Genomic DNA, 27,032 nt, shown 5'->3' on the forward strand with positions numbered 1-27,032 from the left:
ATATATTCGAATAAAAATATTCTTGTGACTGAAATTTATTCCAAATATTTAGAACTTATTAAGTCTCTTTGGTGGTTTGACATAACTGATGTCTTGACCTCAGAGTAACACTAGACCAAGTACATAAATAAAAATATTACAATAGTCTTTCTTATTAATATATATAATATAACCTATCTGATTATAACATTACCTGAATAGAAGCTATCCTTAAGAATAAGGAAAAAATAGTTTTTCCTGCTTCATTTGTTCTCCTGCCTTAATTTAGGCTCTTACTTCTTGCTTGGACTATTGGAAAAGTTTGCTAATGGGTTTTCCTGCTTTGGTTTTATTCTGCTTCCTCTAAGCTATCCTCTACAATACTTCAAGACTCCTGTTAATAAATGACATATGATCATGACACTCTGAAATCCTTTAGTCGGCGTTTCACTATCTAGAAACTAAGGTCTGAGCTCTCTATGCGTAGTCCTCTATCATATGGCCCTTTGCTATTTCTAGAGCTTTATCTCCATCTTTAGCCACATACTTTTTCTTGCAGCTCACGATAAACTCTTGACATGAAAAGCTTACTTGCTTTTATTCATTCTCAATCTATTGCTCTCTTTCACCTCTTGTCTGCTTACTCAGCCACTTCCTATGTCTCTTTCAAGACTTGGCCCGTTCCTCTGTGAAGCTTTCCCTGGCTCTCACTCAGGCAGAGTCAGATGATCCCAGCACTTGTATAACGCTGCTGTGAAAGGATTTATCACAATGTAGTGCAATCACTTGCTTACTTGACAGTTGTCTTACTGGATAAACCATGAGTTTATTCAAAAGGAGAGATTTTTGTCTTTTTTGTCATCAGCACCCAGAATGCTAGGCGCTCAAGGTTTGTCGAACGCATTATGAATAAATGGTTGTATCTTAAGGATTGATGAAGACCACTTGCTCCAGCTTTTCCTGTGATGTTAAGAAATTAACTTAATTTTAATGCTTCATTTTGCTCATTTACAGGATAGGGCTGCTGATAAAATAATCATTAAGGCATTCTGTAGATGTTAAATGCTACACAACTTCCTTCTTTAAGAAAAATCTTAAACCTTGTTTTGTTAACCTAGTTTTCTTCAGCTTTTCTTATATTTATTGATTTATTTCATTGTCATGTTTAACCCGGTAACTTATACTCCCAATTATATTTCCTATTTTTATTAAGATGTTTATCAGAATTCTTTGAGATGCATGTCACTTGATTTCTGTGTGACATGTTAATATATAAAGATTCGTTGGGCTATTCCAAGAAACAATCTCTATTTATACATGCATTTATTGATTGATTTACTTGTCTAAACATCTAGTTTAGTTCACTGTTCAACAAATTACAATCTGTTCCTTCTTTGTCTTTTGAGATGCTTAACTGACATGCATGCTCTGTCCATACTGCACAGATGCTGAAAGAACTCCCATCTCCATGATTCCCTCAGCAGTCCTACTGCTGAACCTCTGGTGAGATATTTTTTGACCTGCATGGGTGACAAGTCAGACCCAGTATTCCTCTGAATCATTTCAACTCCTATGTTCACAGGCTGATTCCCCTACATTTGTTTCTTTGGAAGTGTAACATTTCACAAAGGTGTTGTGCTTTGTGCTTTGACCACATACATATGCTTTTGCTAACTGGTGGGAACACTTTACCAGTGATGGAGTTGCTACCTCAGAAGAACGATTTATGTCAGGATGGATCAGAACACAGTTAACAGTAGGTAATTTAGCCTTTTCTCTGCTTAGACAAAGGTCTACATTAAATATTTTCCAGGCCATATTGACTTACATAGGCAGAGGGTCACATGTTTATTTCTGCTGTGCTCAGTTTGTATATTCCTTTATGTGCTCTACTCGTATAGTCTGTTTTCAGGCAGTTTTCGAGTGTAAACATTTGTTACTGCTACCCTTCAGGTTTCCATTTGCCAATTTATTTTTGTTTTCATCATTCCTTTATATTTTGTCTTTATTAGCCTTAACTATAGTTGATCCCAATCTTCCAGAATATATATCAAAACACAGAGAGATGGGAGAAATACTGACAACCAAAGAATATCGATTTTTAGGATTGATTAAACGCTTTGCTAGGCTACAAATGCCTCATAGATTACAGTTTTAAGACATTACATTTCAACCCCATTGCAACCCTTATATCTGATTACCAAAAAGATCATTTGTCCTTGCCATTAGCTAAGATTTATTCAGCCAGTATTTGATATAGCAGTATGGAATAGAATAATATCATTTGTTCTTTTAGTGTTTTGCATGATCACTAATACTATGAGAAACTTCTTTTGTGGTTTAAACTACTGGCTGATGTATGTCCAGAGACTAATGTAAATATGAGTAAGAAGTGTAATATTTAGGGGGGAAGCAAAGATTTGGATGCTTTTTTTTTTAGCTTTTGACTTGAATTGTTGGCTAAATAGATTTTTGTCTGATCTTTCCCAAGGTATCTCCTTTTTTCTCCCTTTCTTATCAAAACCATTTTATAAAAGAAATTAAACCAAGCAGTTGAATCAGCTACTCAGGTGAGGTGAGAATAGCTTGGGTATAAATTACAGATTGTTGTCTTAAAATGCTTTCCCCATTTTTCTTAAAACTGTAGTTTCTTCCTTTTTAGAAGCCAGAGTGGAGGGCCCCTATTAAATCATAGAATTCTGGAGACTTAAAAGGAGATCTAAGTTCATCTCCATGTTTCTACACATGAGTATACTCAAGTCATTCCAGCTTGAGCAGTATTTTTAATTTTTAGAATTCAAAAAGAAAAGTCAATATACTGCCCTAGAAACTCACCGAATGTTTGTCAATCTTTGTTATTAGGACCTTTTTCTATGCTAAGTAAATTTACCTGTGTAATGAGTATTATATTTTCCAGAATCTTATCATTAAGGTTACCTTAAAATACTTAATAATTTTAGCCTTTTAAAGAAAATATTTATTTCTAACATATGTTATTTTTTTCCAGCTTGAATTAGACTATGGTCCAATTTTATCTTTTTAGGATATTCTGAGGTGAATGAGTCATTATTCTAAATCTTTATTCTCACCGGACAGTAATGTAGATGCAGACTATTAAGAAGATTATATCAACACCTGTTAGCCTTGGGAATTCTCCCAGAAATTGCTTCCAAAACCCTTAAATTATCCATTTCTTGAGTATTTTCCTCAAAAATAAATAAGGAGGGATAGTTAGCAAAGGGTTTATGTTTTATTTAACTGGGGCCGCGCTATAATTAACAGTTATTCTTCAGCTGTAGTTAAAGCACAATTCTTCTTCATCTTTTTTTGCCCTTAAAACAGATGAGCATAGCTGGTCATCATGTTCTCTATGGAAGTGCTTCATATCATTAGTATTCAGGTGGTAGAATGCAGTAGGGAATTGGTCCCTGTGTGGACTATTTAGTTGTGTTGTGGCCACATCTAACTCCACATCCTAGCCATATATCACACAAACGCTTGGTTACAAAAGAGATCAAGCAGGAGAATGTTTTATTTGTAATAGCTCATTTCTTCATTTGTAAAATGAAGATAAAAATGGCAGCACTTCAAAGGTTTAGTGTGTAAGACAGATGAAATAATATATGTGAGGAACATTCCCTCTGACATCTCTGAACCTTCTTAGAATGAATCTACTTCTCACCGATTTTAGAGCTCCTGAACTGTACAGTACACAGTAAATCTGATGTGAAGTACACATTACTTTTTCTTCGTACCCATAGGTATCAACACTGGATACCTTTTTGACATTACCTGTGGAGCTCTGAAAAGAAACAGGTATCCAAGTCCCACCTATGAAGCTTGTCCCACTTGTGAAGCTTCTGGTTTAATAGCTTAAGGTGGATCCTGGGATCCTGAAATTCTGCCAATGATTTTAACTGTGACATATTTAAATAAAAGCAAATATGATATGACATATAGCCAGGGTTGAGATATTGGTTCATGCTATACTTACCATATTAGTAATAGTTACATTTATTGAATGATTTTGTGCTATTAATTTACTCAACAAACATTAAGTGCCCACTATGCAGTAGTGAACTAGGTAAGTACTATCCATGCTTTCATAGAATTTACATTCTGTTGGGGAATAGGTAAGGAAACAAGTTTCTAAAAGATGTACCAATGACTATTTTAAGTGCTTTGCATATGTATCTCATTTAATTCTACCAACAATCCTGTGAGGTAGATGGGTACTATTTTCTCCATTTTACAAATGAGGAAACAGATTTGGAAAGGCTAACAAACTTGTCAAATCACACAGCTAGGAAGTATTGGAACCTGGTTTGAATCCAGGCTTTCTGACTCTAAAACCAATGCTAAATATTCTGTTGTACTCCTTTTCTCATAACTTTTAGTTACCACGTTGTCTGGCTGATGCTTAATACGTTTACTGGGCTTCTAGCCTTTATTGCATACTACTTTAAGTCTGATTCTTCATATGTTTCTAGTTATATTTATAATTTACTAATTTTGGTACAGTGGTCCACGCTTATCCATGGGGGATAAATTCCAAGACCCCCAGTGGATGTCTGAAACCACTGATAGTACCAAACCCTGTAATTACTATGTTTTTTCTTGTACATACACTTACGACTTCTCTTTGGCATACCCAAATTGCCAGCATCATTGCTCTTGTGCTTTTGGCTCTTGTGCATCATTAAGTAAAAGACGGTTACTTGAACACAAGCACTGTGATGATAGCACAGCATTTGGTCTGACAACCAAGATGGCTACCAAGTGACTAATGGATGGGGAGAGGTGTATATACAGCATGGATGCTGGACAAAGGGACAATTCATGTCCTGAGTGGGAAAGAGTAAGTAAGACAACGCGAGATTTCATCACTCACAATGGTGCGCAAAAACTGCACCATTAAAACGTGACTTGGGGGTGGCTGGATGGCTCAGTTGGTTAGAGCACAAGCTCTGAACAACAAGGTTGCCAGTTTGATGCCCACATGGGCCAGTGACCTGCGCCCTCCACAACTTGATTGAAGACAACGAGCTGCCACTGAGCTGCCGGAGGGGTGGCCGGATGGCTCAGTTGGTTAGAGCACAAGCTCTCAGCAAGGTTGCCGGTTCAATTCCCTCATGGTATGGTGTACTGTGCCCCGTGCAACTAAAGATTGAAAACGGTGACTGGACTTGGAGCTGAGCTGTGCCCTCCACAACTAGGTTGAAGGACAGCGACTTGGAGTTGTTGGGCCCTAGAGAAACACACTGTTCCCCAGTATAAAAAAATTAAAATAAACAAAACATATGACTTGTTTATTTCTGGAATTTTCCATTTAATATTTGACTGCGGGTAACTGAAACCGTGGAAAGCAAAACTGCGAGTAAAGGGGACTACTGTATATTGGAAAGAACAGTGGCTCTGCTTTTTAAATACTAGATTTGGCTTTTGTGACCCGGAGACCTTAGTTAAATTATTTAGCATCTCTGAGATTCAGTTTCTTCATTTATTATAATGAAAATAGTATTTGTCATCTTGCACGTTGTTTTGAGAATGTAGTGAAATAAGCTGTATCAAAGACACTAGTACTATGCAGAGCAAATACAGAGGGTGCCAAATATATATATATATATATATATATATATATATATATATATATATATATATGTATATATATATATATGTGTGTATATATGTATATACATATATATACACATTTTAAAAAAGGAAAACTATTAAAATTGTAATACTTAATATATACTGATAACAGAAGATGAATACAAGTCACATTTGATTTCTGCAATTCCAAAAGGTGTTCAAAGTGGTTACCATCAGTATCCAGACACTTCTGATTACAGCAAACTACTGCTTGACCAAAGTGTCCACTTGTATACGTTTTTTTGGCACCCCAGTAGTTAAGGTCAGTAATGCTCAGTTTCCTTTTTAAAAATTTTTTTGTCTACCAGTTTGCTAGTGAAATCATTAAATTGATGATATTTTCTCTTTCATTATATAGTTATGGATGCTTTGCTATTTTTCAGTCAAAATATTTTAAAGTTTAGTACATCTTTGAGCCAAGCTGAAACTTTTCTGATTGTGACTGTGTAGTCAATTTTGAACACTGAATTGTTACTTTGTGGTCTTCAGTAAACCTTTAATTAGCTTTAATGTTGTACTGGAAGGAAGAGATATTCAAAGAGGATTACATGACCCAGTCTCAGCTCTTTGGAAACTTGTGTCCTAAAATGTCATCTAAACTATCTTTTCTCCATTTATCAAAGAGAATATCGTATAGAACAGAATCAAAAACCTTGCCAAAAGCAATGTGGGAAATCTTTCTTTTGTACCATTGCTTTTCATTTATGATACTCTTTTGTAGAAAGAGATTAAGTTATTTGCCAAGGTTTGTTGAAATTACTTATGCCCCTCTGTGGGTACTGTCACTAAATAGGACTCCCTAATGTGAATGGCCCTTTGCCTGGAGACCCACTCAGTCTTTCTTGAGCATGATTGCTATTTAAAAGCTCTGATTACTGCCTGATATGCTTTTCTTTTTTTTCTCCCTAGGTCAGTAAAATTGTGTCAAATGTTCCCCAGTTGGAGTTTCTAAACCTGAGTTCCAACCCTCTGAGTTTGTCGGTTTTAGAAAGAACATATGCTGGGTCCTTCTCTGGGGTTCGCAAACTTGTCCTCAACAACAGCAAAGCTTCCTGGGAGACAGTCCACATGATACTGCAGGAGTTACCAGAGTAAGCCCGAGAGCATGATGGAGAGGGGGCTGTGTTGCCGTCTGTGTTAGTACATAGAGTTACTGCTGATCTCCCATCTCAGAAACACTAGAACTGCAGATTGAATGCAGACAGGTTAGAAAAATGAAAATGAAGCAATTACAATGCGGGTGTGAGGGTAATCTAGGAGCATTTTTATTGGAATACTTGTTCAGTGTTGAGTAGCACCAAGACACAGGATACGTCATCCTTTGGCCAGAAAATATCCCTGAGAAGCACTTATCATTTCTAGATCAACCCAACCTTTCTCCATTTTAATCTTCTGATTACCTGATTTCAGAATTTTGCCTCAGTGCTTTTCTTTGGCGGCGGGGGGTGGGGGGGAATCACAGTATCTCTAAAATATGTTAACACCGAGATGATTAATTGCATAGCTGGCCTGATTGAAAAATGACCTGGTATTCTTTTCAATAATCAAGAAATTCTACTTCTGTCAGTTTAGAAATGCTTTGTTATGTTTGTTTGTATCTATCTTTGAATATGCATATAAGGGTTCAAAGGAAGTAGTTGAAAGAAATATATGAAGCTATAGTTTCTTTGTGTAAATATGGAAATTATCAAAGCTTTTCAGAACCTGGTTTCACCCCACTTATTCCATCTTAGTTTCTCACTATCACTATAATGAAATTGGTTTCCTCACAGCATGCAACATCTAGCATGGCATAGAGTAAGCTTTTAAATATTAGTTCCACTTACTAACCATATCACCTTTGATAAATTAACCTCTTTGAGCTGCTTTCTTGTCTATAAAATGGGCACAATTATATCTACCTTGCAGAAGTAGAAGTCCAGCCTATAAAGCACATGGCACAAGGCCTGACACAGGGTAGGAATTCAATAAATGGTAGTTATTTCTATTTCTAAACATTTGTTCATGTTGTTTCTGGAATTTTATTCTATTTCCTCTCAACTTATGCAAGTCTTCCCCTCCTTCAAGGCCATGCATCCTTTCCTGATTATTCCAACTGCAGTTTCAATTCCATTTTTATATGAACTATTGTACTTAACAGTTAGTACTACACATAATTAATTTAGTACTGGGTTATATCATTCTCTGCTGTTTAGGGTTTTTCTTCCCAGCTATATTTTAAGCTTCAGAAAGACATCTTTATATTTTCTCTACAACGCCAGCAGAGTCTTACACATAGTAGGCAGTTATTGATTTCTTGAATTAATGAAAATACGTAGGTGCAAAGTAGAAACTTAACTGCTTTAAACAATAAATATTTCCTTTTTTTCTCTGCAGTTTGGAGGAGCTCTTCCTGTGCCTTAATGACTATGAAACAGTGTCTTGTCCTTCTGTTTGCTGTCATTCTCTTAAGCTACTACATATAACAGACAATAACCTCCAAGACTGGACTGAAATACGAAAGTTAGGAGTTATGTTTCCTTCACTGGATACACTCGTCTTGGCCAACAATCATTTGAATGCTATTGAGGAGCCTGAGGATTCATTGGCCAGGTTGTTTCCTAATCTGCGATCCATCAGCCTCCACAAGTCAGGTGAGGTACAGGCTTGTTCTCATCTACATGCAAATTGATCTTAGCTTATGTGTGAAATACAGTGAAAGTATATTTCTTTTCGTCATAGCTGTGCCTTCTTATAGGATGTATTTTCAACAGTGACATGCAGATGCCTGTTAGCTAAATTTAAGGTATTCATTTTCATAAATCAAGAGACATAGCATTATATTAGCTGTTTATATTTTATATATTAAAGGAGTTAAATTAATGAATTGTATAGTAAAAGGCAGAGTAAAAAGAATATAAGGAATTACACACTAGACCATTTTGCCTGGATTTAGGTTGTTAGGGAATCCCAAAATGCTCACTTTTCTTTTCTAGTGTTTATATATAACTGATTACCCGTTTGTTGACATCTAATTCTGTATATCACAGGAGTGAATATTTTTAGCCTATTTTTAGAAATTAATAAATTTTATTTTCAGAGAAGTTTTAGATTTATGGCAAAATTGAGCAGAAAGTACAGAAAATTCCCACATACTCCCTGCCCCCCCACAGTCTCCCCTGCCATCAACATCCCAGCACCAAAGCGATCCATTTGTTACAATTGAACGTACGCTGATTCTTCCTTATCACCCAAAGTCCGTAGCTTACATTAGGGTTCACGCTTCGTGTTGTCCATTTTATGGGTTTGGAAAATTTATAATGACAGGTACATACCACTGTAGTATCATACGTACTAATTTCACTGCTCTAACAATCCTTTGCACTCTGCCTATTCATCCCTCCCTCCCTCCCCAATCCCTGGTAACCACTGATCTTTTTACTGTCCATAGTTTTTTGTTGTTGTTGTTTTAATTTTTGTATTTTTTGTTATATAAGACAACAACATAGTTCAAAAACCAACCATATGAAAAATATACATTAAAAAGTGATTCCATCTATATATCCATCTACACACTATTTTCCTCTTGTAGGTAACTTGGTTCTTATATATCTTTCCTGTGTTACTTTAATACAGATAGTTTATATTTCTATAAAAATTATTATTTTCCCTCCTTACATAAAAAGATAGCATATTAAACACAGTGCTTTGCATCTTATGTTTTCTCAACTATATTTTGCAGGTATTGCCATATCAGAACATCTTTTTTTTAAGTTGCGGAGAAAGAATCTCACTGAGTAGACATATTCATGTTTATTAAATCAGTCTCCTGTAGATGGATTGTTTTCAGTCTTTTATTACAAAGCATATTGCAATCAATAACCTTCTTCACAGGCTCAACACAGTGTGTTCAGCATCTGAATTTTTGTGTGTCTGCATGAGAAATGATCTCAATGTACTTTTTTTTTTTTTTAAGTAATTGCAGTTTTTCCAATTTTTTTTTGTTGTTGTTGGGAAATATTGGGGAACAGTGTGCCCTTCCAGGGCCCATCAGCTCCAAGTCGTTGTCCTTCAGTCTAGTTGTAGAGGGCGTAGCTCAGCTCCAAGTCCAGTCGCTGCTTTCAGTCTTTAGTTGTAGCGGGCACAGCCCACCATCCCATGTGGAAATTGAACCGGCAACCTTGTTGTTTAGAGCTCACGCTCTAACCAACTGAGCCATCCTGCCACCCCTCTGGCAGCTCAGTGGTAGCTCGTTGTCTTCAATCTAGTTGTGGAGGGCACAGTCCACTGGCCCGTGTGGGAATCGAACTGGCAACCTTGTTGAGAGCTCACACTCTAACCAACTGAGCCATCCGGCTGCCCCTCAGTGTACTTTCAATTGACAGTTTTCTTATTATGAAATTGACCATATTTTCACATGCTAAAAGAGATGTATTTCTTTGTCTACGTACTATTTATTCATGTCCTTTGCCCATGTTTCTCTTAGAATGTTAGTCTTTTCTTGATTCCTAAGTGTTCTTTCTATTTTAGAAAAATTCACCCTTTGTCTATATGAGTTGCACATATTTCCCCCCATTTGTCATTTGTTGTTTGAATTTTTTATTTTGGTTGGGTTTTTTGTTTGTTTGTTTTTCCAACTGGATCTCTTTTGGTAGTTACTACCTATCTTTAGCTGCAGATCCTGGCCTTCTCTGGTATGGTAGATCCCAGATTTGTCCTGTATCTCCAGACTGCATTTTGCCACCAGAGTAATGTCATGGAGTTGATTCTGTTCCACTGTCCATAGTGCCAGGAGCACATACATTCCCTGCAGACACACAAGATAGGCTGACAGAGGTCAAATATCTGGACTCATCTGGCCAGGGCAAAGTCCCCAATAATGCAGAAGATATCATGCAAAGTGTCAAGCAAGGTTTCTTGGCCCTTCCTAGGTTAAAATACTGCTTTAGGTCCTCAAAACCATTGAGCATACCAAAACATGGTTAAGTAGAAGCTGAAATGTTCCTAACGTTTAAGGATAGTTTGGGTAACCTTCCCTCCGTCAGTATACTAAAAGAAGGGGAGGGGTACTACCAAAGAGATTCTACTGTGTCCATAGTTTTGCCTTTTCCAGAATGTTACAGAGTTGGAATCACGTAGTATGTAGCCTTTTAAGACTCATTTCTTTCACTTAATAATATGCATTTAAGTTTCCTTCATGTCTTGATAGCTTATTTCTTTTTAGCACTGAATAATATTCCATTGTTTGGATGTACCACAGTTTATCCTTTCACATACTAAAGTACATCTTGGTTGCTTCCAAGTTTTGGCAGTTATTGATAAAGCTGCTGTAAACCTCTGTGTGCAGGTTTTTGTGTAGACATAATTTTTCAGTTCATTTGGTTGAATACCAAGGAGTGCAATTTCTGGATCATATGGTAAGAGTATGTTTAGTTTTGTAAGAAACTGCCAAACTATCTTCCAAAGTGGCTGTACCATTTTGCATTCCCACCAGAAATCAATGAGAGTTCCTGTTGCTTCACATCCTTGCCAGCATTTGGTGTTGTCAGTGTTTTGTATTTTGGCCATGCTAATAGGTGTATAGTGGTATTTCATTGTTGTTTTAATTTGTAATTCCTTAATGACATGTGATGTTGAATATCTTTTCATGTGTTTACTTGCCATCTGTGTATCTTCTTTGGTGAGGCATCTGTTCAGGTCTTTTGCCCATTTTTTAACCCGGTTGTTCATTTTCTTATTGTGGAGTTCTAAGAGTTCTTTATTTTGTGTGACTACCCTTTATCAGAGGTGTCTTTAGCACATATACTAGTCTGTGGCTTTTCTTCTCATTCTGTTGACATTATCTTTCAGCCTATTTCTTAAAATAACTACATAACTAAAAATAACTAACCTATAACTGAAAAAGCAAATGGTTTAGTTTGCCATAGAGGTTATAAGGGGGGAAATTAAGTTTTAACATTTTCGCTGTGACATTCGTCTATAGTCGAATGATATTTCCATGCTGCTGACTACGGCGTTTGACTTTATCCCAGGAGTTCAGTGTTCCAGAAAGGAAGTTTAGGAGAGCAGATGTACATTTTTCTATATTTTTGTGTTTTTCAAGAATAAATAACAATAGGGAATTTCAATATTTAATCATTTATTTTAATAAATTGTAGCACCTTATCTGTATTTGCTTAAAGTATAAATACTGTAATTATTTTCTGTGGATTTTTGACACATTTTGGAGAACAAACTCGAAATCAGTTAATACAGTGAAAACGTTAAATAGTATTTTGCATGAGGAAGCTGTTTATTTCACAGCTCGACACCCCTTGAGCTAACTCTGTTCTTCATCCCAGATGGAAATGCCCTTCTGAAAGGAAGAGGACGATTGTAACTTGGGATAGTTTATGCACCAGAGTCCTCATAAATTGCTTCTCACATAAATTGCTGAAGGTGGATAGAAATAAGAAGGGGCTATGTTGTTCTGTAAAATGGATTTAACGTGTTCTAAAGTTGACCAGCTTCATTATTATAGGGATATATTTCCTACTAGTGTCAGGTATTGACTTGGATGACAGATTTGCTCACAGCCATGGGAAGAGTTTCGTTTTAAGACTAAATGAGCTTAGTTTGTTGCATGTTGTTCTTACCCAAAGGTTCAAGTTTTTTGTTTTTGTGTGTTTGTTTTAAATTTTGAATCTGTTTTCCCTGCCCCCAAAATGTGGACAGTATGAAAGAGAGATATTTAGTTTCTGGTCCTATTGACCTTGCCCTTTTTAGAATTTGGTAGGTAAAAATTTGAGTCTGACAATGTCAACTCTGATCAACAGTTATATTCTTAGTCTGTATTTGATGAAAGAGTTTATCACATCATTTTTTTCATGACACATGTCCTGCTCATTGAAACCACCAGTGATTGCCTTTATAAGACATTTGGGTGGAGAATTAGTAGATGAGTGGATATTGGAGAATAAAGGTCTCTGTCTTGACCTCTAGGATCATACAAATAGGGGAGGCTATCGGGATGTTTTTATGGTATGGAACTGTATTTCATTCTTTCCTTGAATAAAAAGAAAAGTAAAAATAAAAACTCAGGATCTCTAACTAGTGTACTATCATTTTAGCATTTGAGATATTATTAATTGAAGTAATTTTTCTTGCTATGTTTATCTTCTTATTTGTATGGTTTTCTGGACTTACTTAAGCAATATATTTCTCAAATTAGGTTTGCAATCCTGGGAAGACATTGACAAACTAAATTCATTTCCCAAACTTGAAGAAGTGAGATTATTAGGAATTCCTCTTCTGCAGCCATATACCACCGAGGAGCGAAGGAAATTGGTAATAGCCAGGTCTGTTGTCCTGATTATTCTGCTTTTCTTTTTTTTTTTTTCTCAGGGGCCATGTTGTTTCATTAAAGGAATAATGCACTATTTGGGGGGGAGTGCACACTGCAAATTGATCCATCTTCTGAACAGACTGCTTGAAGGCGCTGCTTTTGTAGCTCTGAATCCTGGAAGGAAAGGAATGCAATATAATGAGAAAAATGTGAAATGTTTTTGGCTTGCCAAGACCACTGAAAAATTCCCTCACAAATGTAGTCTATGTTTATACTTCTTGATATTTATAATATCTGAAGTTCTGTTTTGGGTCATGAAGAAAAAGTAGGTACAATAGGAAACCGGTTATATTTTAGTTGTCCTTATTTTCTCTGTTAACATCGTGGTCATTTAAAGGGTAAATACCTGAAAATCAGGCTTTTTCATTAATGTAAAACTTAAGAGAACAACATCTGTGTTTTGTTCTTATTGCATAGACTGACTTAAATGTGACTACTATGTTGTTATCCTCTTCCTGACTTCCCTGCCTTTCGTGTCTCAGACTCCCACAGACTACTGAAATGACCGATGAGTATTTATATTTGTATGTGCTTTTAACAGCAATAATACTCGGCTAACGTGCAAAGGGCCATGGAACTTTGACTTGTTCTTTGTGTACTATACATAGTAGTTTTGAAAGGGGAACAGTAGCCGTTAAGTTTCCTAAAGAAGTGTGGTTAGTTAAACGGTATTAATATTTCTGTGACCAACAAACACTTTACTGCTTTCCAGTTATTAACATACTCATTAATATCTCACTGAACAGATAAGTTTTGGCATATTTTTCTTCTAAAATGAATGTCTTGTAATGGGCCTTGTATTTTATTTACTAATTATTTTGTAAATATAATAAATTAATTCTTGAAGTATATAACCGAATTGTACTGATTACAGAGTTATGCTGTCCAGTATGGTACCATTAGCCATGTGTGACTTTTGAGTGCTTGAAGTATGGCTAGTCTGAATTGAAGTACAAAATATACATTGGATTTCGAACACTTTATATGGAAAAGAGAATGTGAAGTATCGCAGTTATTTTTTAGCATTGATTACAGGTTGAAATGATTATGCCCTGCATATGTTGGGTTAAATAACATGTACGATTGAAATTAATTACATCTGTTGTATTTTTACTTTTTTAAAACATGGCTACTAGAGAATTTGGCTTGCATTATATTTAAGTTGGACAATGCAGTGCTGCCTACAATCATATTTTGAAAAGTGAGTTGTGATTATAAAAGGTCAGTGTCACATTCAAAAATGAAACTAGGTATTTTTGGTCCTTTTATTTTACACCATTTTAGTTTATGTCAGTAGTTGTACACAAGCAGAGCTACATCAAATGTGTCCTTTTAAGAGAATGAGAATGGACCTCAAACCAGTAATTTTATGTCTAAAGCCAAATATTTTTAATATCTTAAAACGTCTTTATTTTGGTATTTGCTTACAGATTGCCATCAGTTTCCAAACTGAATGGCAGTGTTGTTACTGATGGTGAGCGAGAAGATTCTGAGAGATTTTTTATCCGTTACTATGTGGACGTTCCGCAGGAAGAAGTGCCATTCAGGTAAAAATCCTTTGTTCGTTTAGCAACACTTCAGCAAGTGCTGAGGCAATTTAAGCACTGTTGTTGTACAACAAAATATAATTATTTGTTATTGGATCCTCTTAGAGGATATTGGTGATAGGTTAAAAAAATAAACACAAAAACAAACCTGTCTTGTCTAATTTTCCACAATGTATTTCTTCTAGCTTTGCACTTGTATTAAGAATGGTTGGGTAAGTATTTGACTGCTTCTAGAAGTTCCCACTCTATACTCCATATCATCGATTCCTTTTTAATTTTCTTCTCCAGGGGCATATTTTCCCTTACCCCCAAAATCGGTCTCTTCTTTCTCACATTGCATCTGCTTTTAGGATATATACTAAGTTCTGCAGTTTGGAAGAGTTGTCATGTGAACTGGGTTTAAAGAATTGTACTGAGAAAAGGACTGGAGTATAGACTCCAGGAAATAGTAAAGGAATTTAGGGTGGTTGGGTATAAAGAGAAATGCTGAGGGCTGAATTAGTAATTAACTTTAAGTATATAAAGAGTGTGTGCATATGTCTGTGTGTATGTATATAATACATATATATGTATATGTATTATATATATGAGGAACTACCTTTGAAATCTGTAAATATAAAAGGAAATGTAACAGGTATAATATAGGTAAATACAAAGAAGAAAAAGTCCTCTCAAAACAAGTTTCTGGGTGTTGGTAACTATAATCAGTTACCCAAAAAACTGGATGCTTTCCTTAATGACTTTAAGAATGATGTGAAATACATTTAACAGGAGGAGTTTCAGACAAACAGGATGCATATTGGCATTAAACGTGACTCAAATGAGTTGGTCCTTCTGGTTACAAACTTCTGTGATTTTAATTCATTCATTCTTAATATATCCATTTTCCCCCAGACTTCTCTATTATTTATAGACTTTGAGGTCGATATTCTGTAAGGCTCAACCAGTGCTGCATAAAAAGATTTGTGGTGGGCCGGCCCGGTGGCTCAGGCGGTTAGAGCTCCATGCTCCTAACTCCAAAGGCTGCCGGTAGGATTCCCACATGGGCCAGTGGGCTCTCAACCACAAAGTTGCCAGTTTGATTCCTCGACTCCCCCAATGGATGGTGGGCTGCTCCCCCTGCAACTAAGATTGAACACGGCACCTTGAGCTGAGCTGCCGCTGAGCTCACAGATGGCTCAGTTGGTTGGAGTGCATCCTCTCAACCACAAAGTTGCCTGTTCGACTCCCGCAAGGGTTGGTGCAACTAACAATGACAACTCGACCTGGAGCTGAGCTGCGCCCTCCACAACTAAGATTGAAAGGACAAAAACTTGACTTGGAAAAAGACCTGGAAGTACACACTGTTCCCCAATAAAGTCCTGTTCCCCTTCCCCAATTAAATCTTAAAAAAAAAAAAGATTTGTGGTATTATTAGTAGAATTTTAAAACTTAAGCATTTAAAAAATATTAGGCAAATTAAGGATTTAGAAGATAACCTTTTAAAATTAGCCAGGAACAGCCAGGTAGAGAGAAATAGATATTACTATGCCTTTTAACACAACCCAGAAATAATAGATTAAACTGCATCACATTTTTTTTTAGGTAAAAAATGGTCTAATATCTATAGCTTCATTTGATGGAAGAAGTAAGCATTTTGGCATTGAGCCAGTCTTCCATAGCAGTTAACTTCCAGTCTTGCAAGAAGTAGTATATAGTTGTATGTGGGCAGTGAATTGTTTTCTGTCTCTAATGGAGTAAGTATCCTAAAGGGCATTTATGCCTAAAGGGCATTTATGCCTCTGTAGTAGTTGGTGTTCTTGAATGCAGAAGTCATCTTTAATCAGGGGAGGAATTTATTGGAAGGATACTGAGGAATTAAAAGGATTGTTAGGCAGGCTGAGGTCTAGGCTTATACAGGAACTGAGGGAGGTAAGGATAGCCAAGGTTTCAACTTACAGTTTGTTGTATATATATCTCTGCTGACACTATCATGTCTAGATACAATACTGGACTTTACGATGAGACACTGCAGCTGTGTCATGGACTTTTGAGTCCTCTTAAGTGCCGAAAATAATCTCTCACTGTCCTTTGCTTCGTTCCCAAAGGGTCAAATATATGCATCTGACCAATGGCTTGGCTATATTTAGGGCATGTGCTCACACTCTGTCTCCCAAGAGGTAGGGAAAGGGATTATCTGTTCCACCTTGCCTTCTGCAGTGAGGTAGAATCTTACTTCTCCTGATCTTGGGACTTCCCTCCAAATAGGGACAATTCAGCAGAAAGAACATCTACCATAGTCTACCACTTAGACTACCCAATCTATGTATCTATATCTACATTTATCTATCTATCTATCTATCTATCTATCTACTTACCTACCTACCTACCTACCTACCTACTCCCTATACTTACGTAAAAGAAATTATTCTTACCTGCCCTAATATATTCCCCGTACGAATGAAAATACATTTTTCTCTCCATGAAATTAGATAACCTGTTTATTCTAATCCTAAACACTCTGTGATTGATTAGCTACTACACAAAATTCATGTAGTCAAGCTATTCTAATTATCACTCTGGCCTTGCTGCCTATTTATGTAATTATGCCTACTTTTTCACTCACTAGTGGTTATATACCACTCTTTGGTCTCTTCCTTCCTTTTTGAAATTAAAATGGGCAACCTGATTTCAGTGTCTACTACCAACATTCCTGGCCTATAAAAAATGTTTTTGAAAGATGTGAATGTTCTACTCACTAGTGTATTTTTCAAGGCCTTGGAGAAGGAAATGTCTTCTGGGTCCTCCTAGTGTTCATAGATGGAAAATGGGTGACAGTAATTTCCATCATTCCTGTGTCCTGAAGGTTTTGAATTCATTTCTCCTTTCACATTGTCCCAAAGAATTTGTGATGTCTCAACTTTTAGTATAGACCACAATGAGTCCACTTTCCAAGCAGCCAACTAGAAAACATTTAGAATCACTCTAAATAGTTCTAAACCACTTCAGCTAACCACTGAATCTAGCTTTTTTTTTTTTTTTTTAAAGATTTTATTGGGGAAGGGCAACAGGACTTTATTGGGGAACACTGTGTACTTCCAGGCCTTTTTTGTTTTTTTTTCCAAGTCAAGTTGTCCTTTCAATCTCAGTTGTGGAGGGTGCTGTTCAGCTTCAAGTTGTTGTTCTTTCAGTCTTAGTTCTGGAGGGCACAGCTCAGCTCCAGGTCCAGTTGCCGTTGCTAGTTGCAGGGGGCACAGCCCACCATCCCTTGCGGGAGTCGAACTGGCAACCTTGTGGTTGAGAGGATGCGCTCCAACCAACTGAGCCATCCGGGAGGCAGCTCAGCTCAAGGTGCCGTGTTCAACCTTAGTTGCAGGGGGCAGAGCCCACCACCATCCCTTGCGGGTGGGACTCGAGGAGTTGAACTGGCAACTTTGTGGTTGAGAGCCCACTGGCCCATGTGGGAATCGAACCGGCAGCCTTCGGAGTTAGGAGCATGGAGCTCTAACCGCCTGAGCCACTGGGCGGGCCCTGAATCTAGCTTTTTGAATTCAGAACCTCTGTTAATATACCTATATCAACAAAATTAGCTAGATCTAAAATTGCTTTTCCTTCCTTGGTTAACACACTCTGAATCTATTACTATACTTATTTCCTATATTTTTGTTTATGTAAATGACCAGAGCCTTATAATTCTTATGGTGTTTTTGTAATTAGCCCCTTAGAGCATGCTGTGATCTTATGATAGGGGAACAGAGTATATATGTGGAAGGATGAGGCAAATGGGGAATTAGTTTACTGTTGCAAGGTAATTCTCTAAGGCAGGGGATTTTAATGCCCTTTCAAACAAGAGAGGAACAGTCTCATTAGACCCAGCTAGCAAGGGGGGCCTGAGTGAGAATTAGGAATTCAGGATACTCCCAAATCCTCCCATATACTTCCATTTCAATTCATGCTCTCTCTTTCTCTCTTACTTTCTCTCTCCAATGAGTGATCCAGTTTTCATAGAATATTCCCAGTATGGATGCGAATTTAACTGACCTATAATTCAACCTGGACCATCAAACCTTGTGCATTTGTTTTTATAGCTACCTCAGGTCTGTTACTGTAAGAGAAAACCCCTGTTTTTTTAAAGTACCTGCGTTTCAGTCTGTCCCTTGAGTTTAGTTTATGGGGATTTGACCCTAATATTGTCTTTATTTTAGCTAACCCTCACAATAGCAGATGCTCTGGATTCTCCATTCCCTTATATTGTTTTATTCTTGACAGCACTTTCTCAGTTACCTAAAGCATTCCATGTGGCCGCAGGTGATAATTACTTATTTCATTATTTCGTGTCAGACTTGCAGAATCACTTCCATGAATGCTGGTATGATATTCACTGGTCCCTACTAGGCTAGAAAACAATCCCAAATTGCCTTTAATTTCCCGAGGTATTATTGGCAGTAATTACTACTCCATGGTACTAATGTCTTAGGACACACAACAGCTCAGACCAATTTAAGAATAATAAATACTATGTAACTCACAGAATTGACAAGAAGACTAGAGAGTCAGGCGTGGGGAGGATTGATGAGAAGCAAGGCACAGGCAAGATTTCTGTGTCTTGCTGTATAAACAGTATTCTTACACCGGCCACTGGACAGTCATCAGTAAGCTGCTAGACTTCATTGTCGTCAGACATTTACAGCCATGCTTTTAATGCTTGACTCTTATCTATCTGCTGTGAATAATTTTTGTTAGACCTTGTGTCTTTATATTACTTTTTTTTTTAGGAATAATTTTTTTTATTTTTCAGTTACAGTTAACATACAGTTGTACAACAGCGATTAGACATTTATACAACTTAAAGTGATTACCCTGACAAATCCAATAACTGTCTGACACCATACATAGTTATTACAGTACTACTGACTGTATTCCCCATCCTATACTCTACATCTCCATGACTATTTTGTAACTATCAATTTGTATTTCTTTTTTTTTAAAGATTTTATTGGGGAAGGGGAACAGGACTTTATTGGGGAACAGTGTGTACTTCCAGGCCTTTTTTTCCAAGTCAAGTTGTTTTCCTTTCAATCTTAGTTGTGGAGCGTGCCGTTCAGCTTCAAGTTGTCCTTTCAGTCTTAGTTATGGAGGGCGCAGCTCAGCTCCAGGTCCAGTTGCTGTTTCTAGTTGCAGGGGGCACAGCCCACCATCCCTTGCAGGAGTCGAACTGGCAACCTTGTGGTTGAGAGGACGTGTTCCAACCAACTGAGCCATCTGGGAGCTCAGCGGCAGCTCAGCTCAAGGTGCCGTGTTCAATTTTAGTTGCAGGAGGCGCTACTCACCATCCCTTGTGGGACTCGAGGAATTGAACTGGCAATCTTGTGGTTGAGAGCCCATGTTCCATCCAACTGAGCCATCCGGGAGGCAGCTCAGCTCAAGGTGCCGTGTTCAATCTTAGTTGCAGGGGGCGGAGCCCACCATCCCTTGTGGGTCTTGAGGAATTGAACTGGCAGCCTTGTGGGTGAGAGCCCACTGGCCCATGTGGGAATCGAACCGGCAGCCTTCGGAGTTAGGAGCATGGAGCTCTAACCGCCTGAGCCACCGGGCCGGCCCAATTTGTATTTCTTAATCACCTGTCCCCTTCACCCTCCCCCGAACCCCCCAACTGACAACAATCAAAATGCTCTCTGTATCTATGAGCTTGTTTCCGTTACATTTGTTTCTGTTATCCTGTTCTCTAGATTCCACATACAAATGAAATCATATGGTATTTGTCTTCCTCTGTCTGACTTACTCCACTTAGCACAATACCCTCTGGGTCCATCCATGTTGTTGCAGATGGCAAGATTTCATTCTTTTTTATGGCTGAGTAATATTCCATTGTACCTATGTACCATCTCTGCTTTATCCAGTCATCCATTGATGGACACCCTGGTTGTCTCTATATCTTGGCCATTGTAAGTAATGCTGCACTGAACATAGGGGTGCACATCTCCCTTCAAAGTGATGTTTTGGTTTCTTAGGATAAATGTCCAGAAGTGGGATAACTGGGTCCTTCTTTGTCCCTTGTTATACCCTTTGTTTTAAAGTCTGGTTTGTCTGGTATAAGCATTGCCATCCCAGCTTTTTTGTTTGTTTCAATTTTCATGAAATACCTTTTTCCATCCCTTTACTTTCAGTCTATGTATATCTTTTGATCAGAAGTGAGTCTCTTGTACATAGCATATGTAAGGGTCTTGTTTTCTTATCCATTTAGCCACCCTTTGTCTTTTGATTGGATCATTTAATCCATTTACATTTAAAGTAATTGTTGATAGATATGTAGTTATTGCAATCTTATTATTCATATTTTTTATCTTTTTTACTTCTTCTTAAAGAAGTCCCTTCAACATTTCTTGTAATACTGGTTTGGTGGTGATTAAGTCCTTTAGATTCTTCTTGTCTGGGAAGCTCTTTATCTGTCCTTCCATTCTAAATGATAGCTCTCCTGGGTAGATGAAAAGTGCTTTTCATCACTTTGAATATTTTGTTCCAATCTCTTCTGGCCTGCAGAGTTTCTGTAGAGAAATCAGCTGTTAATCTTATGTGAGCTCCCTTGTAGGTAACTAACTGCTGTTCTCTTGCTGTTTGTAAAATTCACTTTGTCTTCAACCTTTGGCATTTTAATTTTAATGTGTCTTGGTGTGGAGCTCTTTGGATTCATCTTATTTGGGATTCTCTGTGCTTCCTGGGCTTGTGTGTCTTATTTCCTTTGCCAGGTTAAGGAAGTTTTCCATCATTATTTCTTCAAGTAGGTTTTCAATTCCTTGCTCTCTGTCCTCTCGTTCTGTATCCCATGCAATGGGAATGTTAGTATACTTAATGTTGTCCCACAGGCCCCTTAAACTAGTCTCATTTTTTTTTCTGTTCTGATTGGGTGTTTTCTGTTACCTTATCTTCCAAATCACTAATTCAATCCTATGTTTCATCTAACCTATTGATTCCCTCTAATATATATATATATATATATATATATATTTTCAGTTATTGTCTTCTTCATTTCTGACTGGTTCTTTTTTATGTTTTCTCTCTCCCATTTTTATGTTTGCTATCTCTTTGTTGAGGTTCTCCCCGAGATCTCTGAGCATCCTTATAACCAGTGTTTTGAACTCTGTATCTGGTAGATTGCTCCATTTTATTTAGTTCTTTTTCTGGAGCTTTGTTCTATTCTTTCATTTGGGACATGTTTCTTTGTCTCCCCATTTTGGCTGCCTCCTTGTGTTTGTTTCTATGCATTAGGTAGAGCTGCTATGTCTCCTGGTCTTAGTAGAGTGGCCTTATGTAGTAGGTAGGTGTCCTGTGGGACCCAGTGGCGCAGTCTCCCTGGTTACCTGAGCCGAGTGCTCCAGGTGTGTCCCTTATGTGTGTTGTGTGTGCCCTTCTGTTGTAGTTGAATCTTGGTTGCTGTTTGCACATCTGTGGGAGGGATTGACTGTAGGGCTGATTGATTGTGAGGACTTTCCATGACTATAGTGCAGTAGCTGTTGTGCAGGAGCTAATCCTGTGGAGCAGGATTCGCTTTAGCAAAGCTCTGGTGCCTGTCCAGTTTGCTCTTTGGTTATGTCTTTTGTGGTTGGGTGGTGCTCTGGTGTGGTGCTGTCTACCAGGTGGTTGGTTCTGGGGCCACTTGGGAGGGGCTTTGATTGCCAGCCCAAGTCAGCTGCTGCTGCCTGTGCCCTGCCCAGGGCTACTTGGTATGAGTTACAAAGTGGTCTGCAGCTGGTTGCCCCTTTTTCTGGACTTGGAGGTGTATGGGAGAGGCTAAGCTGTGGACCAAGGCCGGCTCCCACTAGTGCTGGGTTTGGGGCTGCTTTCCATGCCTTCTGTATTCTAATAACTGCCAGATTTATACCTCCTGCTTTGACCTGACCCTAAGTTTCAAACTAGTGTTTCTAAATGCCTGCTTGACATCTCCATCTACACGTTTGTAACTAATGTTTCCAAAAATGAACTTTTGATAACCTTGTTTACCTTCCCCTGGTCCAACCTGCACCACCATATCTGTTGCTCTATAAGTTTCCTCCATCTCTTCATTTTTCCAAGTGCTCAGGACAAAAACCTTGGCACCATCCTTGATTTCTTTCTCCACCTATGTCGAGTCCATTGGTTTTCTTTCAGTTCTTCTTTCAGAAATACATATAGAATCTACTTCTTGCCATTCATTTTAGTATAAGCCTTCATCGTTTCTTACCTGCATTATTATAATATCCTCCTAGTTGGGCTTCCTGAATCCACCCTTGCCCCCTTCTAGCTTATTCTCCACATGGCAGCAAGTTTATAAGAACTCAAGTTTAGGGGCAGTCATTTGGCTCAGTTGGTTAGAGTGTGGTGCTCATAACACGTAGGTTGCTGGTTTGATTCCCACATGGGCCAGTGAGCTGCCCTCCACAACTAGATTGGAAAAAAAAATGACTTGACTTGGAGCTGATGGATCCTGGAAAAACACACTGTTACCCAATATTCCTCAATAAAAAAAAAAAAAAGAACTCGAGTTTATTAAAAAACCATCATTGCTATTCCTCAAATACGTCAAGCACACTCCCACCTCAGGCCTCTGCACTTTTCCACTCTTTGAATGCACCAGGGTAACTGCTTGGCTCTCTCCTTTGCTGATACCTTATGAGAGATTCCTTCCCTGACCATTCTATCTGTCTCTTACCCTAGTTTTATTATTAACACCTAACCTGTATTTCTTGTATTCTGTTGGTCTCCCCCCGTTGTCCTGTAGGCTATGTAAAAGCAGGAACTTCTGTTTTGTGCCTTGTTATACCCTCAGTGCTTAGAGTAGTGTCTGAAAACATAGCATTTCTTCAATAAAGTGATTGAATAGTCACATTATGCTCTGGGAGCACAAAAGAGGGATACTTAACTCTGCTGGAAGAGGTGGTACTTCCTAGAAAATGAGTTGATCTGGTGAAGGTGAGGGCAAAGTATTCCAGACAGCTTTGAGTATGTGGGAAGTAAAGGCACAGAAGTATGAAATAACTCTGTGTGTAGTGAAGTACAATAGTTCGATATGACTTAGTGAAAAGTAGGAAGTGGGAACTATGGCAGCTAATGTTGGGGAGGAAGACAGGGACTAGAGGAGTCCATTAAAAACCTTGGTATGCCATGCCAGGAGATTTTTTCTTATAGGCAGTGAGAAATCATTGAAAGCTTTCAAGTTGGGGGAGTTACAGTGGGCGGATTTGGGGTTATATTTAGAAGGAAAAGCTGAGAGAGACCCAGTAACCTAGTTAATAACTGAGACTTTAGTAAAGGAGGATATGTGTTTTGGAGGTTGCTTCTATCTTCTACAGAGTTACGCATGTTAGGACTGAATCTCACCATAGAATTTCAAGTTGTCCTTAGAAGACACATTGTGAAGTTCTGCTGCTTTTTTTGAGATATTTATAGCCCTGATTTCGCTAGGGTATAAAATACCATTTTGAGAGCAAGAAACCTCCACATTCATGAATCTGGTACATGTTAAAGTATGCCTGTCTATTATTTTTGCTTTGCCCTGTATCAGATGTCTGTCCACATCGCGCATATATAAATTGTTCCTTTTTGTGTTTACTTTATCTCTTAATTTCCTCTGAGAGATTCGATTTAAATTGCTTATATAGTACTTAACTAATACCAAGTCCTCCTCTGTTTAGTTTTAAAGAGAAAAAGGAAAACTATAACTTTTCTTTTAGAAATCAACGTATCATTATCTTTGGGGTTCAGTGGTTTCTTTTTTGTTTTTAAGGATAGTGGAGGGGAGTAAATTCATAGACTTGGGGTGTTTTTTTAAATTTTTGAGACTTGAAAATATTGTTTTTCATAAAGAGGAGTTATAAGAGGCATAGCTCTAGTGAGAAATGATTTGACAGGAGGAAATGCTATTGTCAGAGAGAGTGGCAAAGCCAGAAATAGGTTTTCTTAAAGGCTTTTCTTTGCTTTTACTCTTCACTGGTACTTCACTTTCTGTGTCGCAAGGAATCTCAAAACTATGCCCTGAGATATCCTAATTTATGATGTCAAGGCTTATATTAGGCATTCCTCAAATGCTTATTTGGTAGTTTTTAGTGGTATGCTTTCTAAAATATGGAGAGTATGTTTTCTTGTTCCTTAAGACTGAGGCTCTCTCTCTTTTATTTTTTAAATAAAGCTGATTGTATCTTCATGTCATTGTGAGAGCAGGGCAGCAGCCTGTATTTGGACACCATCTCAATGAAGGCTGATTGTGTCTTGGATGCTGGAGAAATCCTAGTGTGCTGTGTCTGTTACCTCATATTCCTTCTAGACAGAGGAACTGCTGTTGGGAAGGAACATTCCTACATGGGACTTGAGTCTCCTGGGGTTCTCCATATTGCCAGGCTCCATCATCCTCTGACAAGGGCAGTGACACAGCACTCCTCACATTCAGCTGCTAGTCTGATGTGAAACAAAAGGGGCTTTCTCCTTGGCGCACCATGGAGAGCCTCTGAAATGTTAGCCTTCCCTGTCGCTTACAGCCTTTGTCATTCCAATTACCTTGGACTTTATTTTGACTTCTTGCCACTTTCCCAGCCCAGCAGAAGATAGGCTACCTTCCTAATCTTGATAGGAATTATATATGAGAATCTGAATATACCTGCAAAGGAAAAAAAGAATAAGAACCAGTCCTCCCAAATCATGATCTTTAGTGTCTGAACTTTACTTTTGGCAAGGGCAGGGGGTTGGTTTTCTCTGTTTCGTTTTGTTAGCTTTTTAGAATTAAACTATATATATACTGAAAAATACTGAGAATAATAAAACACTCATGTTCACACTGTTCAGAACTGATAATTATTAATGTGTCACTCAAGTTTATTTCTTTTTATTTTTTATTTTTTTAAATTTATTGGAGTTACAATTGTTAGTAAAATTACATAAATTTCAGGTGTACAATTCTGTAATACATCATCTATAAATCCCATTTTGTGTTCACCACCCAGAGTCAGTTCTCCTTCCATCACCATACATTTGATCCCTTTACCCTCATCTCCCACCCCCCACCCCCCTTACCCTCTGGTAACCACTAAACTACTGTCTGTGTCTATGAGTTTTTGTTTCTCATTTGTTTGTCTTGTTCTTTTGTTGTTTTTGGTTTATATACCACATATCAGTGAAATCATACGGTTCTCTGCTTTTTTTGTCTGACTTATTTTGCTTAGCATTATACTCTCAAGATCCATCCATGTTGTCACAAGTGTTCCTATATCACCTTTTCTTACCGCCGAATAGTATTCCATTGTGTATATGTACCACAACTTCTTTATCCATTCATCTATCGAAGGACATTTTGGTTGTTTCCATGTCTTGGCCACTGTAAATAGAGCTGCAATGAATATTGGAGCACACTTGTCTTTATGTATAAATGTTTTCAGATTTTTTGGGTAGATACCCAGGAGAGGGATTGCTGGGTCATATGATAATTCTATTCGTAATTTTTTGAGGAACCTCCACACCGCTTTCCATAACGGCTGCACCAGTCTGCATTCCCACCAACAGTGTATGAGGGTTCCTTTTTCTCCACAGCCTCTCCAACACTTTTTACCATTTGTTTTGTTGATGACAGCCATTCTGACTGGGGTGAGGTGATATCTCATTGTGGTTTTTATTTGCATTTCTCTGACAATTAGTGATGTTGAGCATTTTTTCATATGTCTATTTGCCATTTGTATGTCCTCTTTGGAGAAATGTCTCTTCAGGTCCTCTGCCCATTTTTTAATTGGGTTGTTTGTTTTTTTTTGTTATTGAGATGTATGAGTTCCTTGTATGTTTTGGATATTAGCCCCTTATTGGAGGCACTGTTTGCAAAAATTTTCTCCCATTCAGTTGGTTGCCTCTTTATTTTGTCGATGGTGTCTTTTGCTGTGCAGAAGCTTTTAAGTTTGATATAGTCTCATTAATTTATTTTAGCTTTTACTTCCCTTGCCTTTGGATTCAAATTCATAAAACGCTCTTTGAACCCAAGGTCCATAAGTTTAGTACCTATGTTTTCTTCTATGCAGTTTATTGTGTCAGGTCTTATGCTTAAGTCTTTGATCCATTTTGAATTAATTTTGGTACATGATGACAGATAGCAGTCCAGTTTCATTCTTTTGCACGTGGCTTTCCAGTTCTGCCAGCACCATTTATTGAAGAGGCTGTCTTTCCTCTATTGTATGTTTTTTGCTTCTTTGTCAAACATTATCTGTCCATATTTCTGTGGTTTTATTTCTGGGTTCTCAATTCTATTCCATTGGTCTATGTGTCTGTTTTTCTGCCAATACCATGCTGTTTTGATTATTGTGGCCCTGTAGTACAGGCCAAAGTCAGGAAGTGTGATACCTCCATTATTGTTCTTTTTTCTTAAGATTGGTTTGGCTATTTGGGGTCTTTTCGTGGTTCCAAAAAAATCTGGTGATATTTGTTCTATTTCTTTAAAAAATGCCATTGGAATTTTGATGGGGATTGCATTAAATCTGTATATTGCTTTGAGTAATATGGCCATT

At 37.7% G+C, this 27,032-nt stretch overlaps 1 protein-coding gene across 14 annotated transcripts in view; it reads left to right on the plus strand.

Moving 5' to 3' along the window:
• TBCEL (tubulin folding cofactor E like) overlaps positions 1 to 27,032 on the plus strand; it is an 84,221-nt gene that overhangs the window by 30,858 nt on the left and 26,331 nt on the right. For 8 of the 14 annotated variants that reach the window (XR_016022334.1, XR_016022335.1, XM_088800790.1 and 5 more), the window contains 5 exons: positions 5,786 to 5,893; positions 6,541 to 6,722; positions 8,008 to 8,264; positions 12,821 to 12,947; positions 14,425 to 14,541. Coding sequence is in view for 12 of the 14 variants with exons in the window: in XM_088800790.1 (XP_088656916.1) it covers positions 5,786 to 5,893; positions 6,541 to 6,722; positions 8,008 to 8,264; positions 12,821 to 12,947; positions 14,425 to 14,541 (791 nt within the window). In the remaining 2 variants the exon portion in view is untranslated. Of the gene's footprint in view, positions 1 to 1,424; positions 1,483 to 1,561; positions 1,736 to 5,785; positions 5,894 to 6,540; positions 6,723 to 8,007; positions 8,265 to 12,820; positions 12,948 to 14,424; positions 14,542 to 27,032 lie in introns of all 14 variants that reach the window. The other 6 variants (XM_088800787.1, XM_074321532.2, XM_019718964.3 and 3 more) reach the window with 4 other exon arrangements.

The sequence above is a fragment of the Rhinolophus sinicus genome, chromosome 9, assembly GCF_057876585.1.
Source record: "Rhinolophus sinicus isolate RSI-liver-muscle chromosome 9, RSI-T2T, whole genome shotgun sequence".
In the NCBI taxonomy this organism is placed as follows: domain Eukaryota; kingdom Metazoa; phylum Chordata; class Mammalia; order Chiroptera; family Rhinolophidae; genus Rhinolophus; species Rhinolophus sinicus.